This window comes from Macrotis lagotis, chromosome 2 (genome assembly GCF_037893015.1).
Source record: "Macrotis lagotis isolate mMagLag1 chromosome 2, bilby.v1.9.chrom.fasta, whole genome shotgun sequence".
NCBI lineage: Eukaryota > Metazoa > Chordata > Mammalia > Peramelemorphia > Peramelidae > Macrotis > Macrotis lagotis.
In genome coordinates, this window is record NC_133659.1 from 654,287 (window position 1) to 670,103 (window position 15,817).

The 15,817-nt window shown below is 41.8% G+C and overlaps 1 protein-coding gene across 6 annotated transcripts in view; it reads right to left on the reverse strand.

Annotated features, from left to right (window-relative positions):
* The window catches only part of NEXN (nexilin F-actin binding protein), a 54,670-nt gene that overhangs the window by 10,786 nt on the left and 28,067 nt on the right, over window positions 1-15,817 (reverse strand). For 5 of the 6 annotated variants that reach the window (XM_074221111.1, XM_074221107.1, XM_074221113.1 and 2 more), the window contains 7 exons: window positions 13,368-13,409; window positions 11,925-12,122; window positions 11,664-11,843; window positions 8,304-8,495; window positions 6,907-7,104; window positions 2,702-2,923; window positions 201-386 (listed from right to left, as the gene is read on the reverse strand). In XM_074221111.1, coding sequence (XP_074077212.1) covers window positions 201-386; window positions 2,702-2,923; window positions 6,907-7,104; window positions 8,304-8,495; window positions 11,664-11,843; window positions 11,925-12,122; window positions 13,368-13,409 — 1,218 coding nt within the window. The remainder of the gene's footprint in view (window positions 1-200; window positions 387-2,701; window positions 2,924-6,906; window positions 7,105-8,303; window positions 8,496-11,663; window positions 11,844-11,924; window positions 12,123-13,367; window positions 13,410-15,817) is intronic. The other variant, XM_074221110.1, reaches the window with a different exon arrangement.

Here is a 15,817-nt window from a genome sequence, read left to right on the forward strand (position 1 = left end):
CCAGATTAAGAGCTGATGTAATGAGAGAAGGGAACCCAGCACCATGAGACTTAATAGCCAGATAGCACATCTAGAAAATTTGCTGAACCATGTGCACATGAACTTGTGTTTCAGTGGCAATTCGTGGCCCTCACTTTTAAATTTTACAGGACTGGCTGGGGGTGTGATGAGTGAGGATGAAGGCCTTCCATCATACCAACCTTTTGGAGTGCTGCATCAATCTCCTTCTGCTCAAACTGCATGCGTAGCAGCTTCTGCTGCTCAATTCTTCTCTGTTCCTCCTCTTCTCTGGCCTTTGCCATCTGTTCAAATCTGGCTTTCATATTAACTTTGTGAGTGAAAGGGGCCTCACATTTTTGGGCAGGTTTCACATCAACATCATCTTCCTTGCAATTTGAGGGATTTTTAAAAATAAGAACAGAGGAAGTTTGAATTAGATTCATTAATAACTGAAGTCTTTTTGATGCATTACTGTGAAGATAAGTTAGATCTTTATGTTCCTCTGGAACATAAATTCTGTCAGTTTTTAATTAAGGGCAATTGATTTGCCCACCTTGAAGATTCCTGGGGCCTTAGAGGAGATGATGCTAAGGGGTTGCTGGTACGATCCTAGAACTCTTCCTTAGCAGAAGGTCCTCCATGTCAAGTGAAAGATGACCACTCAGAGGCAGTCCCTGCACCTGCTCTTAACCAGAAACACACCCCTAGCCTGTCCTGGCTCTTGTCTGCACTTTTAATCTGCTACACAAACTAAATTGAAATGGGGCACCAGCAGCACCAGATCAGAAAAGTGACACCATGAGAAGTACATGAATTGGATTTGAGTGATGGGGTGGGGGGGGCATGCTAAGTTACCAACCTCTCTCCAGAGCTAATCAAGGTTAAGTGATTTGCCCAAGGGCACATAAGTAGCAAGTGACTGAGGCTGGATTCGAACTACTGTCCTGACTCATCCAGTGCCTAGCTGCCCCAGCAAAACACTACTAGAAATTTATTGTAGCATGAAGGCATAATTACTACTATACAAAGACTATTAAGTCAAATAATTCCAAAGTGGAATTTTTCATGTTAACAGTCTGAAGTTCATGTTACTCTGATTTCAAGTCTTGAAACCTCAAAGACATAAAAAGCATATGTAGTAGTTTCTTCCCTAAAGCATTTCACAACCTTGTTGAAATTTTAAGAATTACATCCAAAGTATAAGTAAGATGTGACCTTTCATCAGGTCACAGATTCAGACTCATTTTAGAGAAGAATGGAAGTCCTCAGAGTTTCCAAAAAGGTCATAAGATTCAGTGGCGGAGACAAGATTCAAACCTGTATGTGTCCCATTCTCATGTAAAAATGTTTCCCACTTTGTATACCAAAAGACCATAGAGTCAATGAAATCTCGGTTTGTGCCTTAACAATTCATAGCTGGCTTCAAAGCTCAACTCAGGTAGACATCTACATTATTCCTAGTTCTTTCATTGTCTACTGGGAGCAAGGATGAGATTTAGATGCACAGGACCTGGGTTTGAGTCCCAGATATTTTGCTAACTATTAACTTTTTTGGGTGTCTGTTTTCTCCATTGCAAAATAAGGGACTTAGGACCTATTTCTAGAAAGTATAGCAGCCCCTCATATTCTTTTGCTTACTCTACCAAGTCTTAGAGCAGGTACACAGCCTCAGAAGACCATCCCTAGTCATCCTGATTTCTATCTGGCCACTGACCACAGGTAGCTCTGAAGGAGAAAGTGAGGCTGGGGACTTAGCACAGCCCCCTCACTCATCCAGTTCACATGCATGTCATAGCATCACTTTTCTGTTGACATGATCCTCTTTGGAAACAGGACAAACAGTATACTCCAGGATAAACATTCACAATGTTTTAAAATCAATCCTTACATACTATATACTGTTGACTTCATCCATCTGCTTGCCGCTGTCTGATTATCATTAGCCTTCCTGAAAAAACTGAACTTGTTACACTAGATGAGTTCTAGCCAAAGCAGAATCAAACAGGTCTAGAACCTCCCTCAGCTTTTAGTGAACACCTTAAGATCACAAGGCTGTTCTTAGCTCCTACTTATGAAAGTTGAAATTCATTCAATGTTCTAGGTTTTTCAAGTGAATTGTGATCCTGACATATAGATCCTATGATTCCAATTTTATTCTAGAAGAAACTTCAAAAACTTTAGTTTTTGTAAAAAAAATTTCCCTGCCACTCTTCTCAAAAAGCATGACCTAGGTTTTTGGAGAGTTTTTGCTTACTCTGAAGATGAAAGTAAGAAGTAGCAAGGGGAACTTGGAAAAACTTGGCACTTCTCTTAGTCTCTGAAGATAGAAGATTTAGAAGGGGAAGGATTCATTTAATTGAATCCCTGCATTTTACAGAGGAAGAAAATGACAGCCATATCAGCTTTCTGGAGGACTTCATATATTGTGATGTAGGATGTCCAACATTGATTCAAAATGCTGTAAGCACCTCCCAACAACCTTGCCAGGTGAGTATTATCCCCATTTTGCAGTTGATGCAGTTGACTCAGTGACTTGCCTAGATTTAACACCCAACCAGTAAATGTTTGAGGCTGTTCTCTCTACAGGTGGTAACTGAGATTTTAACTTGGCTTTATAGGCCCTCTTTCCTACACTGAACTCCCCAGAACTTTTACTCCTTGGTGAAGAACTTATGCCAGTCTGTTGGATAGGAAAACTTACCTCATGAAAATGCTCTGCTTCTCGCTCTTTAATCTCCAGGTCAATCGCTCTTCTTCTAGCTCGCTCCTCTTCTATCTTTTTCTGTATTTCCTTTTCAGACAGTTGTCCAATTTTTTCAAACTTGCTCTTTAAATTCTTAGCTTGAATAGAACCACTCCTTTTTAATTTAATTAACTCTTCATATTCCCTGCTAAGCTCAAAGGTTTCCGTTTCCTCCTCCTCCTTAAAAAGTTAAACTCTTATGAGATAATTGTAAACAATATCACCCAAGTAAGTTCAAACAACAGAATTATTTTTAAGCTACCAAAAAACCTTAAAGTAACTTCATTTTTAACCAGAATTGAATACTTCACTAAAAAAGAACACCCATTATGTATTTGTGAAAAGTTTTATTGTTTCTTCTTTTATTCTGCAGTCATTTCCTGTGAAATCTCACTACCATATTCCCTTTTAAAAGCAGTAGTTGCATCAGTGCAAGAGGACAAAAGCACCTGGGTCTTAGAAAATTGTTGTGCGGATCAAAGGGGATAGATAGATTATAAAAGTCTCTGCAAGAGGTTCTAGAAGTGTGCATTATTTCTGCCAGGAATTAGAACTTTGAGTGTGATTGGGTTTTTCTACTCCATTTAAGATGTAGTTTTTACAGTTTTTCAAAATTTGTTTTAAAAAATGCAGCTAACATTGACATATTCAAATATGCAATGAAAACATGCATAACATTAAAAGTATGCATAAACACATCTGAAGTACATTTATTTTCTCAAAAGTAGAATTTTCCCAGTATTCATGGAATTTGAGTGAAAGAGCCTGATGGTGCCCATGGATAGGACCCTGACTAAACAAACTAGTATGAGAAATGCACGGAGAGATCTCTGAACTGATGCAGAGGACAGAGAAAGAAAACAGCAGGCACAACTGCTCCATCAATATCCATGGAGAGGACATCTACATGCCAAAACTCCAAAGTGAATCAAGACCAAGTGGAACTCACAGGATTAAAGATAAGAAGACACTTCTAATCCACCTTGCCATGGAAGTAGGTCCATAGGGTTACACACTGCACATGTTTTCAGATTTTTCTGATATTTTCATCAGTTGTACTGATTTTTTCCCCATCCCATCAAAATTTACTCTGCTATATGGGATAGCTCTCAGAGAGGAGAGATACTGGGCATAAATGGTGACATAAAACAAGAGACATAATAAAAATGGAGAAAAAGAGCACAATCTAATTCATCTAGTCCAAAGTCCTTGTTTCATGGGGACTTTGGATACTGAGTCTCCAAGATAATAAGTGACTTGCCCAAAGCCACACAAGAAATGGTGAATCCAGGTCGTTGGCTGCAAAAGTCAATGCTCTGTACAACTTTAAACAGGTTTTCATTAAGTCACTTTTCACAGCTTGGTCCTACCTTCCCTAGTTGGTAAAATTGATAAGACCTCAAGTCTCTGGTGTGATTATCTGTTGCTAATACCTCAGGTGACTGATCAAGCAAGTAGTTCAACCTAGTCATCCTAGTCCATCTCTATGGCAATTTCCTAAACATCCTGCATTCTCAGTTTGCAAAAGAGGATAGAGAAGCAAGGCTCTAATTCTTTATAACTTAATCTTTTGGGTGAATCCTTAAACATTTTTGACTACGGACATCCAATCCCATCAGCTTCATATGGTACAGAGACAGCCCCTGGATTCTTAACCTTTTTTACTGAGCTGGACAACTTTCAAATGTCTTTCCAATCATACTTCATATCCATTCTATTCACTCCATACATTTGGTCCACACAATTCTGAGACCGCTCACTTAACCTGTTCCTGATAGGTGACATTCCATCTCCCACCTTTGCACAAGTGCTTTGAAAAATGTATGAATTATACCAAGCCTTCCTACAAAGCACAGCCTAGTTGCTGCTGCCTCCTCAAATCCTCTCCTGACCTCACTCCCACTCCATCAACTCTCTCTCCCACTTCAAGTTACTTGTGTATATATATTGCACCCTTGCCTTCTCTCCCCCAAAATGTGAGCTCCTTGACAGGAGAGACAGCTTCTTGTCTTTGTATCACCTACACCTATCACAGTGTCTCACAGGTGACCTGCACCTAACCTTTGTTGAGTAGACGGGAATAAAGGCTTAAATGTCATCTTAATTAAATTTGCATATGGCACAAAAAATGTGAGAGATAGCCAACATTGGAAAATAGGATCCAAAAAAATCTTGACAAACTAAAATCAAGCATGACAAGTGCAGAGAAAAATCCCTATAGATATCCAACAAATTTGCTCCAATAGAGAAGCAGTCACAACCCACTAAACTCACCAGAGATAATCGAGGAGGTTGAAAAGAAGAAATGCACAAAGCATAATCAACAATCAAGAAATGAAAAAGCAAAATGACCTCAGAGGTCTCCTGGAGACTGAATAGCTCTTTAAGGGCTTATAACCCAAAAGGGGATAGTGAGGAAGATGAGAGCCAGAAAAGAGGAGGAAACAAATCAATTGAGTAAATCTCAGTGAAGGCAGAAATGGAAGCAATTTTAACCATTGGAGCACTTGGGCAAAAAGAAAGAAAATGAATTTGGGGGAATGAATCAAAAGTCAGCAATAGAGAAGCTCATGATACTGTACCAAGGTAGGACCAGCTATCTGGACATCGATTGGAACTTTAGCTTTTCTGCTTTTTTTAAACTGCCTTCATGATAATTTATCTTTCAAAAATTAGAGGAATACAAATAGCTTATTTATTCAATGTCCCAAAGATCTGTCACCTGTTCTTCACCTATATAGTGTCCCTTTGGCCCTCTCTGTTCCTCCTTTTCCTCCTAGGAACAGAAGTCCTCAATATGCAACAACGCCCATTTAAGTTTCTCATCTCAAAATACTGGGGACACCAGTCACCAGAATCACGACTTTTCTGACAATTGTGCATGGCTTTGGCTCATATCTTCCCCTAAGTTCCTCAAGGAGGGTCCCCCCCAATGGGGGCCTTCCTGACTTTCTCTAGGGGAATTCAAGGAGAGGAATGCGTTCATGCCTCCCCTCATTTTGCTTCTCCCCTCCTCTAGATATCTTGTGTTAGCCTGTTTGGGGTCCCCACAATTCCTTATATATCACACACCACACTTAAATAAATGCATGTTAGGTGACTGACCACAGACCTCTTTACCTTTCCTTCTTACTCCAAAGAGATCTCACCCTCCTCAAGGCTTTCCTTTGACATGTCTTTCATATTTGACCCTTTCTTCCCTGATTCATAGTTATTGGTATACATTCTTATCCTTCTTTAGTGAAGTCTAAACTTACTGAAATTTGTCTCATTCCTCTGCACTTGATGATGATGATGATGATGATGATAATAATTGTCCTTCATTTTCTTGAAGACTGTACATCAGGGAAGTGATGCTATGACAAGCACATGAATTGGAATGAGGGGCTCTTTGCTAAGTCACCAACCTCACTTTCACCTCCAGAGCCATCTCAGTTAGTGTCCCCAATCACTAGACCCAGATGGCTCTGAAGAAAGTGAGGCTGGGGACTGAGCACAGCACCCCTTCACTCCAATTCATGTGCTTGTCATGGCATCACCTCCCTGATGTACAGTCTTCAAGAATGAAACATTGTCATCATCATCACTTAAGTGCTTTAGGATCTTTGGGGGGCACTTTCTAAATCTCATTTGAGCGTAAGAGTTGTTGAATGACAGATTAAATGAGTTGGTACCCTTGCCCACTGTTGATTAGAATGTTGAGCCAGGCTCTTCCCAAGCACTCTCCCGGCAACCCCACCAAGGCTCTTCCCTATCATACATGTTCAGCATTCATGGTGTTGTTTGTCCATCGCAAGGTAGATATTTTCCCCATGAAGGAATCAAGGCATGGAGGAGTGGTGACTACTTAAGGGTCACACAGCAAGTGCTGGGCATGTCAGAGAAAGGACTTGAATCCTGACTCAACTACAATCCTGCTGCCTCCTACTTATGTGACTGACACAGAATTAGAACACAGTCTTGTTTTTCTGTTTTTTTTTTCTTTTACAAGGCAATGGGATTAAGCAACCTGACCAAGGTTACACAGCTAGGTAATCATTAAGTGTCTGAGACCAGATTATGAACTCAGGTCCTCCTGACTCCAGTGTTCTATTCACTACACCACCCAGCTGCCCCAGAACAGTCTTGTTTCAAAAAATGCTGACTTAACACCAAATGCTTACCTGCCCCATTTCTTGTCTCAGTTGTTCAAATTCCTGCTTCTCCATCTCAAGTTTATGCTTCCGTTCCTCCTCAGTCCGTCTCTTTTCTTCTTCCATTTTTTGTTTCAATAACTCCTCAAAGTTAATTTCTAGTTTCCCTGGTATAAGGGATTCTTGTGAGACTGTTTTGTAGATATCTGGAGAATCGCTGTCTAGAACCTGTTGAAAAAATTATCACCATTTTTGTAGATCAGTCAAAAAGGGGAAAACTTAATTATGATAGTACACATTGGGTTTTTTGTGATTAAGAGAGCCAGGGAGTAACTGAAAGCCAGGAAGTCTGATCTAGCTATGTGACCCAGGATGAGTCACCTAATATGCAGGGCACCTTGTCTTCCTCATCTCTAAAATGAATTCAACAATGTTTTCACTGCCTACCTGAGGACAAGGAAAAATCACAGGATCAGAGTTTTTAAGGTGGAAAGGGCCAAAAGTGGGTGGAACCATTTAGAAAAGTATAAATCCATAATGCGAAAAATCATAGAGATCATTCACACACAGGTGTTGTGGTAGTAAAGCCAACCTTGGGGCACAACTTCCACATTCTACAGGTAAGTGATTTCTCCTGATACTCCTCCCTGTCTGCCCACCATACTCCAAGAAAGACAATTAGAGAAGATGGCAAGACCTTTAGTTTCTGAATTCACATTCCTGGGAGCTTTCTAGGATGACTGCAGAGAGATGGGGTGGCAAGAATTGCACTGCCCTAAAGATGGGGGGGGGGGACTAATAAATTTGAGTTGTTGGATTAGAAATAAAGGGATTTCTTTATATTAAAGATTTTCAAAATTGAATTTTTAAAAGAATATGCCTCTTCTGGAAGTCTGTAAAAGGGAATTGTCAGAGACAGGAAACTTGTACCATGGATGGCCCTCACAATGCCTTCCAATTCTACAACATAAAAAAACTTGAAGACACATCAATTGGACTCATGAGGCTCTACAGTCAGAGCAGACAATCTTGGGATGGTGATGCCAGCCCCTTAGAGCTAACTTCTTCCCATGAGTCATAGCTGTTCACCAGCTCCAATCCAAAGATCCCTAAACTTTTTTTTTTTAACATTCTGTGTTTCAAACCTTCTTGAACACATTTTTAGATGGAAATGTTGGCACGGTGAAGTTTGCAGACCATCCCATCCCACCCCACTCCCCCCACATACAGATCCCAAAGCTACCTCCTGAACTGAGAAGGTAGCACCTGGAGGATTCACCCTCTTTGCCCAAGCCAAGAGGATCTTCAGACCCTTGGTAAGTACTGAAAGGGGCTGGGCTCTGCCTAGAGACCATTGCTCTCTGGACTTCTCTCTTGTGTCTTGTCTCTCAGAAGTCCACCCCTTTCTGGTGATCCCCTTCGCTCACCATGCTCTTCCTCGCTTCTGCAAAAGCTCTCTTCTCTTCTTCTATTCGTTTCCTGGCTTCTTCTTCAGCTTTCTTCTTCTCCTCTTCTCTTCTTTGTCTTTCCATGTCTTCAAAGCTGAGCTTGAGTTTGCCAGGGCGATGAGACTCTTGAAAAGAATTTTCCATTTCATGATTGTCCTCTTCTTCATTGACCTGCCCAGGGCAAAGATCTATATTGAAAAGTTGGGATTAAATATGAAGGAACTCTGATCTCCTTTACGAGAATATGCTGGGGGTGAGGGGGAAGGTTAGAGGTGGCATGGATCTTTGACCTGTGATTTGAGGAATATGGAAACTCCCTCCATTGATGCCAAGTGAGAGTCACCTGGGGGCACTGAGAGATTTGATTTGTACAACCAGATGTGTCATGGTGGAAATCAACCCAGCTGACTCCAAGGCCAGCTTCCACTGTTTCCCAGAATTTACAAAATCGCTAAATTAGATTATTCACCTTACAAAAAACTCTGAAGGGAGAGTTCTCTCCCTCCTATTCACCCCAGGGCAATTTCCAGAAGCCAAGGCCTCCCTCCCATGATGAGACCCTGAAGCAGCCTTTGGTGTGACCCTAAGGCTCTCTTATTGGGACTGTCCTCAGAGGAGCAGCTGAGAGGTTCATCTTGAGAAGGTGTAACTGTCTGAGGAGAGCTCTCAAAGATTCAGGGGTTCAGAAGGTTGGAGTACTTCCTTTAGAAGCTAGGCCAAAAGAAGGGTTAGGGCTTTGCCTGAGTTCTCTCTTCTTCTGTACCATTCCCCCCTACCCTTCAGTAGTCCCTCCACAGAAAAACAAAGTCAATGTTACTGTTTGAAGAGTTAGAAATACCACAGGATGGGGGCGGCTAGGTGGAATAGTGGATAAAGCACCAGCCCTGGAGTCAGGAGTACCAGGGTTCAAATCTGGTCTCAGACAATGATTACCTAGCTATATGGCCTTAGGCAAGCCACTTAACCCCATTTGCCTTGCAAAAACCTAAAAAAAAAAAATACCATAGGACAATGTGGGAAAAGGGGAGCAGGACTAATGGCTGAGACAGAGAAAAAGCAAGAAAACTTTTTTAAGAATCAAAGCTAGTTAACTGTCAAGATTCAGAAGAGACGCCAGGTGCCCTCCCCAAAGTTGCCCAGAATTTCTTCATTGCCAAACCCAGTGGCCTGGCTACAATCATCCTCCTTCCAGACCTCCCTGCAGTCTCTCTCTAGGTGGTCATGACCCTCCTCCATCCTGGTTCTCCCTCTCCCTCTCTGACCTCAGTTTCCTTTGATGGTGTTTCTTGCAAACTCCACCCTCCAGTTGTGAGTGTTCTGTAAAGCTCTCTCCTGGACCCTGTTCTTTGTGTTGTTTCCCTGGGTAGTCCCATCAACTCCCATGGATTCTATGAGCATCTATATGCAGTGATTCTCAAGTCTACCTCTCCAGCCCTAGCATCTCCCATCTCTAACTACCTTTCAGACATCTTGAACTGGACATCCAGTAAACATCTCACCACTCCACATGTTCAAAACTGATCTCCTTATCTTCTCCCACAAACTATCCTCTTCCTAACTTTCTAATTACTGTGGAAGGGGGGGCAGCCCCATGTCCCCCCCCACCAGATTCACAGCATCAGTGTCATCCCCACATCCTCATCTCTCAGTTTCCCCTTTATAACCTTTCCAGTTTTCTTACACCAGACCCCCCTGTTCTCTGTGGCTTCCTTGGACCCTGCTTCTTGACTCCTCTCCCAATAGTTCTAACTGTCCCCCCAGGCCTGGAGTTCAAGTTCCAGTGAGAATCCTTCTCCAGGAAACCTTAATGCTGAGCCTTCCCTCTGGTACCTCTTTGTCCCACCTCAAGCTTGGTTTTGCCTTGTTGCTTGCAGGGGGCTTCTTTCATTGGATTGTGAGCTCCCACAGAGAAACAAGGCTGTTTTTTTGCCCCTTTTAGGGCAGTGCCTGGCACCCAGTGGGCACTTTCAAAGTATTTCTTGACCGACTAAGAGAACTGAGAAATTTAAATGTTGTCCTGTCTGTGGAGAAGACTTCAGGGTGGTTGCTAGTGAGTGGTAATTCTGCTGTGACCTCTCACAGTTGACATATTGTTGAATTGGGAAATAATTTTGCATTATAAAAATATTAATAACTTTTATATAGTCAGGCACACAAGCTTTTCTATACTTATGAAACAGAGACTTTCTACTAATAGAGAAACAAAAATTTGTGGGAAAAGACATTTCTCCTGTTTTTATAAATCATGGTGGAGACCCTGAGCACACTGCTTAATGAAGGTGATGTTTTCTTTTTAATTACTTATGAGTAAATATCAGAATATCCCCCTGGATTGCTTTAGAACCTGGGACAAAGATAAATAAGGAAACAATTCAGTAGCAGGTAGGAAAAAAGCTACTATTTTGTTTTAAAAAAAATTAAAAAATAAAATAAAAGCTACCAATACAAGGCCTATCCAAAAGAAATCATAAAAAAATGGGAAAAGTCTCACATCTTCAAAAACATTTCTAGCAGCTCTTGTTGTAGTGGCAAAAAATTGGAAATACAGGGTATGTCTATCAATTGGGTAAGGGTTGAACAAATTGTGGTCTATGAATGTGATTTCTATCAGAAATCCTGAGTGGTCGGAAATTAGAGAAGCATAGAAAGAATTACATGACCTGAGGCTGAGTGATGAAGGGAGCAGAGCCAAGACAACATGGTGCACATTAACAACAACATTGTGAGATGATCAATTGTGATGGATGCTGCTCCTTTCAGCAGCTCAGAGAGCTAGGACTTCCCTGAGAGACCTGCCATGGGCACTGTTATCCACATCCAGAGGGGAAAAAACATCAGAATCTTCATGCATTGTTCACTTTTTTAAAGCTTCTCCTATGTTTTTCCTTCCTATCTCATGACTTTCTTTCCTTCTCCTTGGTTTACATTCCTCTTACACAAAATGATTAATGTGTAAATAAGCTAGGCACAACTGTACAACTTTTACCAGACTGCCGCCATGGGGAGGGGAGGAAGGAAGAGCAGGCAGTAGAAAAATATGTAACTCATAAGTTTGCAAATGGATGAATGTTGAAGAACTACCATAGCATGTCATTGGAAAAAAATAGCTTATATCTCTTGGGCAACATGATCCTTTAGAGCTAGGAATTCAGAAGGTTAACAATCTTTTCATTTAGGTCAGTTTATAATCCTGATATTGAGGCTTAAAAATGTTCATTTGATCTCCACTGAATATTGTTACATTAAGTTTAAACCATGTTCTGTGCTGAGATCTTTCCCCATAGAAATGTCTTTCCTATAGGCCACTTTTGACCTTTGGAGGCCAGGAGACCCCTTTACCATTTGCTGCCGGGCTTCTTCGAAGGCCCGCCTCTCCTCCTGCAGGCGCAGTCGAGCCTCCTCGGCAGCTTGCCTCTTCCTCTTTTCTTGTCTCTCTTTCTCCAGTTCCTCAAAAGTGAGCTTCAGTTTTCCAGGAGAAAGAGAGTCCTTTGTGCCTCGGTTCTCTGCCTCCTCCTCGTCCTAAGAAAAAGGAGGGAAAGAGGCACAGTTAGCCTGGTGGAGACAACAACCATGGGTGGTCCTCCTAGAACACAGGCTCACCATCACAAGGGAGAGGCATTTGGCTTCCTTGAGGGACCGCCTTTGTTCCTCATAGCGGATTCTCTTTTCCTCTTCTAGTCGGCTCCTTTCCTGTTCCTCACGTTCTCTTTCCAGGTCCTCAAAGCTCTTCTGCATTTTTCCTGGTGATTTGTGGGATTTTACAGGCACCACTGTCACAAGCAGTGAATCATCTCCTTCCTAGTGCATAAGGTTGGTTATTAGAATGCTTCTTCCTACCAAAAATCCGAGTTTCACGGAGACTTACCACTTGCTGATCGATCGGTTACCCCTGGTTCTACCAAACAGAGGAACAGGGAGAAAAAGAAGATTTTTCCCTCCCCAGTTCTCAATAGTTGCTACACCCAAACTCTAAGCTTTGTGTGGAGATTGTTTTTATCCCCTTGAAATCCACTTTCAGGTGTTTATCAGACTTGCCAAGGAACAGAGATATGGCTGACAGGGTGACCAAGAAGCCATCAAGAGCTTCAAGAAAAGAGCTGTGCATGCAGGCATCTGTGGCCCAAAAAATATTGTCCTCGTAGTGAAGGAGCTTGGAACCAATTTGATGGTGAGTTGGAGAGTTTAAATAAATATGTCCTTAATGCAATAGTATTATCTCTGTGAGGCACAAGTTTTGAAACATTTCATAAATAATTGTTTTTCCTATGAAGAGTCATAAAATGTTTCCAAATGATTTGCTATGAATCTATAACCCATGCTCCTTAAAATTAGATTTTTTAAATGGTTTTCCTTTCAAGTCAACCAAATTAATTCCTTCCATACCCTCTGTTTTTACCCTGATTTTTTAAAAAAAAAAATATGTAATACAGGGTGATGGGTGGCCCAAATTCATACCCTTAACACAAAGCTTCCTAGGTCTGTGCCTCTACAGTCTTGGGAACACCATCAAATTGTTTGTTAGAATGTTTAGTTTTTGTATTCAATGGAAAGAAATTGTTCTCAAATTCTGTATAGGTGGTGAACTTCCACTGTGAGAGATGCAAACACACAGGGTTGTTTCACAGTCCAGAACTGGAGGGCCAAGTCACCTCTCTCTAGAGCATGCTGCAAAGAGGGAGTGAAGGATCAAAGAGAAACTGATAGCTTTAAAATATTCAACTTGAAATCATCTAAACTGGAGCAGGTCATGGCTCATGAGCAAGACACTTTTTTGGGGAAGCATACTTCAAACCAAGGTTCTTAAAGGACGCACTTAGAATCGATACCAACTGATACCAGTTTTAGATGTAGCCACGAAAGGAAAAAAAATTACTTTTCCATCAACATAAGTTTTGGCTATGGATTTAACTCTATGGTCTTACTTGGTGAAGTATCTCATCAACAAAAGTGCCCTTATCTGATTTTCTTTCACTAAAAAAGACAGAGAATTCATGAATCAGATAGTTTTAGGTGAATGTTTCATTGAAAGAAATGTGTGTTTACCTCCGGTGCTGATTCAGTTCCCGTATTGTTTATGTCCTCAATCTAGTGAATGAGAATTTCATATCATTACATTCTGCTGGTGCTTTCAGAAATACAATGGAAAAATAATCAGATCAGATCAAAGACTTGAAGTAAATTTTCAGATGTGAGATTTAGGAAATGTTTTTTCTATTCATCCAATAGACTGATGAGCTGCCGTTCAAACTACTGACTAGCAAGTTGGTACTTTTCCCTTGGATAATAATATTAGATTTAGCCATGCAATTCCCAAAAACCTTTTTTACCAATCTCATTTTTCCTGTTATTAGCTTTAACAGGGACCAACATTTTGAGATAGCATCAATGTCCACCTTTAGAGAGTTCTGGAAATGAAACAGTGCAGCTAACTCTCATAACCAACTGCCCAAGGGCCTTAAAGGTAGGAATGAACAATTTTGCCAGTTTAAATGGAGGTGACAGACATAACAACTATCATGTAACTCCTCTTGACCTTCCAGGAGAAAAGGCTAACCAGTCTGGGAAGAGCTTTAATGCTGGAAATAGTTTCATGACCAAATTGTTCTCAGTGGGGACTCTTTCAAAGAATTCCTTTAAAGGGGGGGGGGGGAAAGGTAACCTGTCGCAACTTGAATTCCAGGCCCCTGCCACATTTACGATCCAAATACGGTGAACAATGAATTTGGCATGGGGAGGGGTAGATTCGCACCTGCCTCCCAGAAGGCATAATCCATGATAAGATCAACCCCTATTCAATTGGAAGTGAGGAAAATGGCAAAAGTGCCTTAAACAATACAGCAATGCAGACAATGAAGAGACAGGGAAGCTGAGATAGGCAAAGAGATTTGTGGGGAGGAAGAGTTTGGTATTTTATTTTATAAAATAATAATTCAGAACCAATCTGTTCCCTCGACAGCAGATGGGGTAGTTATCCACTACTTCAGCTCTTACCAGGCATTCAACTAAGTCATTTATTAAGCCCTTAGGGATTCCTCTGTCACAGACTCATGGAATCAGAAGGAACCCCAAAGGTCATGTGGTTTGGTCAGTACCTGCTCAATGAGCCCCGTCTACAGTCTCCCTGACCAGTAGTCTTCCAGACCTCCAGTGAAGGGACAACTGCTGCCCCCCCCAGAAAGCCCATTCTCTTTGGGGCTCACTAATTAATTATGGGGATTTCTTCCTCTCATCCAAACTCTATCGCTCCTTGGGACTTTCACTCTTTGGGTCCCCTGGGGTCCTAGTTCTGGCAACATATAGCCGCTCCCTGCTCCCCACTCCACTCCACAACCCTGTGCAACCTTGGCCACTGGGATAGTTCACAGCTCTGGCCTCTTGTTCCCAACTCTCCCTTGACAACCCAAAGGAGGGATGTTTAATGAGGGCCAGGTAATGAGCCACTTCCTGAACAGAGTCCCGGAGTTTTTACCAACAAACGTAGGCCTCTTTGGCTGATCTGACCCAGAATGTGGTGGTTCAGCTGCTTTGGGGGATGGAAAAAGACACCTTAGACAGAGGGGGGGACTCCTCCCTCCCAAGTAGCCACCTCTTCACTTCCTTCCCTTTCCTTGCCCTTGACTCTTCTTCCAACCCACTCTTCCAGAAGCCTATCTCCTCCAGTTAATCCTAAGATTGGTGGCTTGTATAAAGTCAGTTTGGTTGGTCTTTGAGTCCAGAGTCCAGAGACCAGACCATCTAGTGATGGACCACCATGGCATTCTCCTCCCCTCTGAGAGCAGAGCTGTGTGGCTACTTGGGCATGCATACATGTTTTACAAACTCAAATACATATTGCACAGTTATTATCATGCTCTGTCTTATGCATGATACTAAATGATTTGAAATGGAATAGAAAAATCATTTCCAAATGAAATCTTAAAACTTGACTTTTAATATTTATTTAATTTACAAAATATAATTATTTTTGCTTCACCTTTCATTTTCATGCAAAAGAAAGAGTTCTTTCTATATTTGAAATTAAGGAATCTGAATTCAAACCCTTGGGGCCCTCAATACATGCAAGTCCTCCTCAACAAAATGGGGGGGGGGGTTGACCTGCTCTAGAGTGCCCAGGCTGCAGTGTGACCCTATTCTGCGCCTTGGAGATGGGTAGATCCCCAAATCTATGATCATGCTTTCCCACTTGGGAGGCTACAGTGCATCCTGGCTGGGCACTCTCGAGCTCTATCATCCCCCATCCTCATTTGTTTTGTTCTTTTGATGAGCCTCATGCCAGCAATGAGTGCCACCCTGAATCATTCTTCTTCTCTCTGCCACCCCCTATCCATGTTCACCTGAACATGTGCTTCTTTAAGTCCTTGAACCACAGGGCATTGCTGTATCTCTTTTCAGAGCCAAGAGACCTCAGATTAGGAAAGAGGCCGCCTTCCTCCCACCTTCCCACGCTTCGCCTCTGAGTCATTCCAAGTCCTGCCAGCCCATCCAGAGCCCTG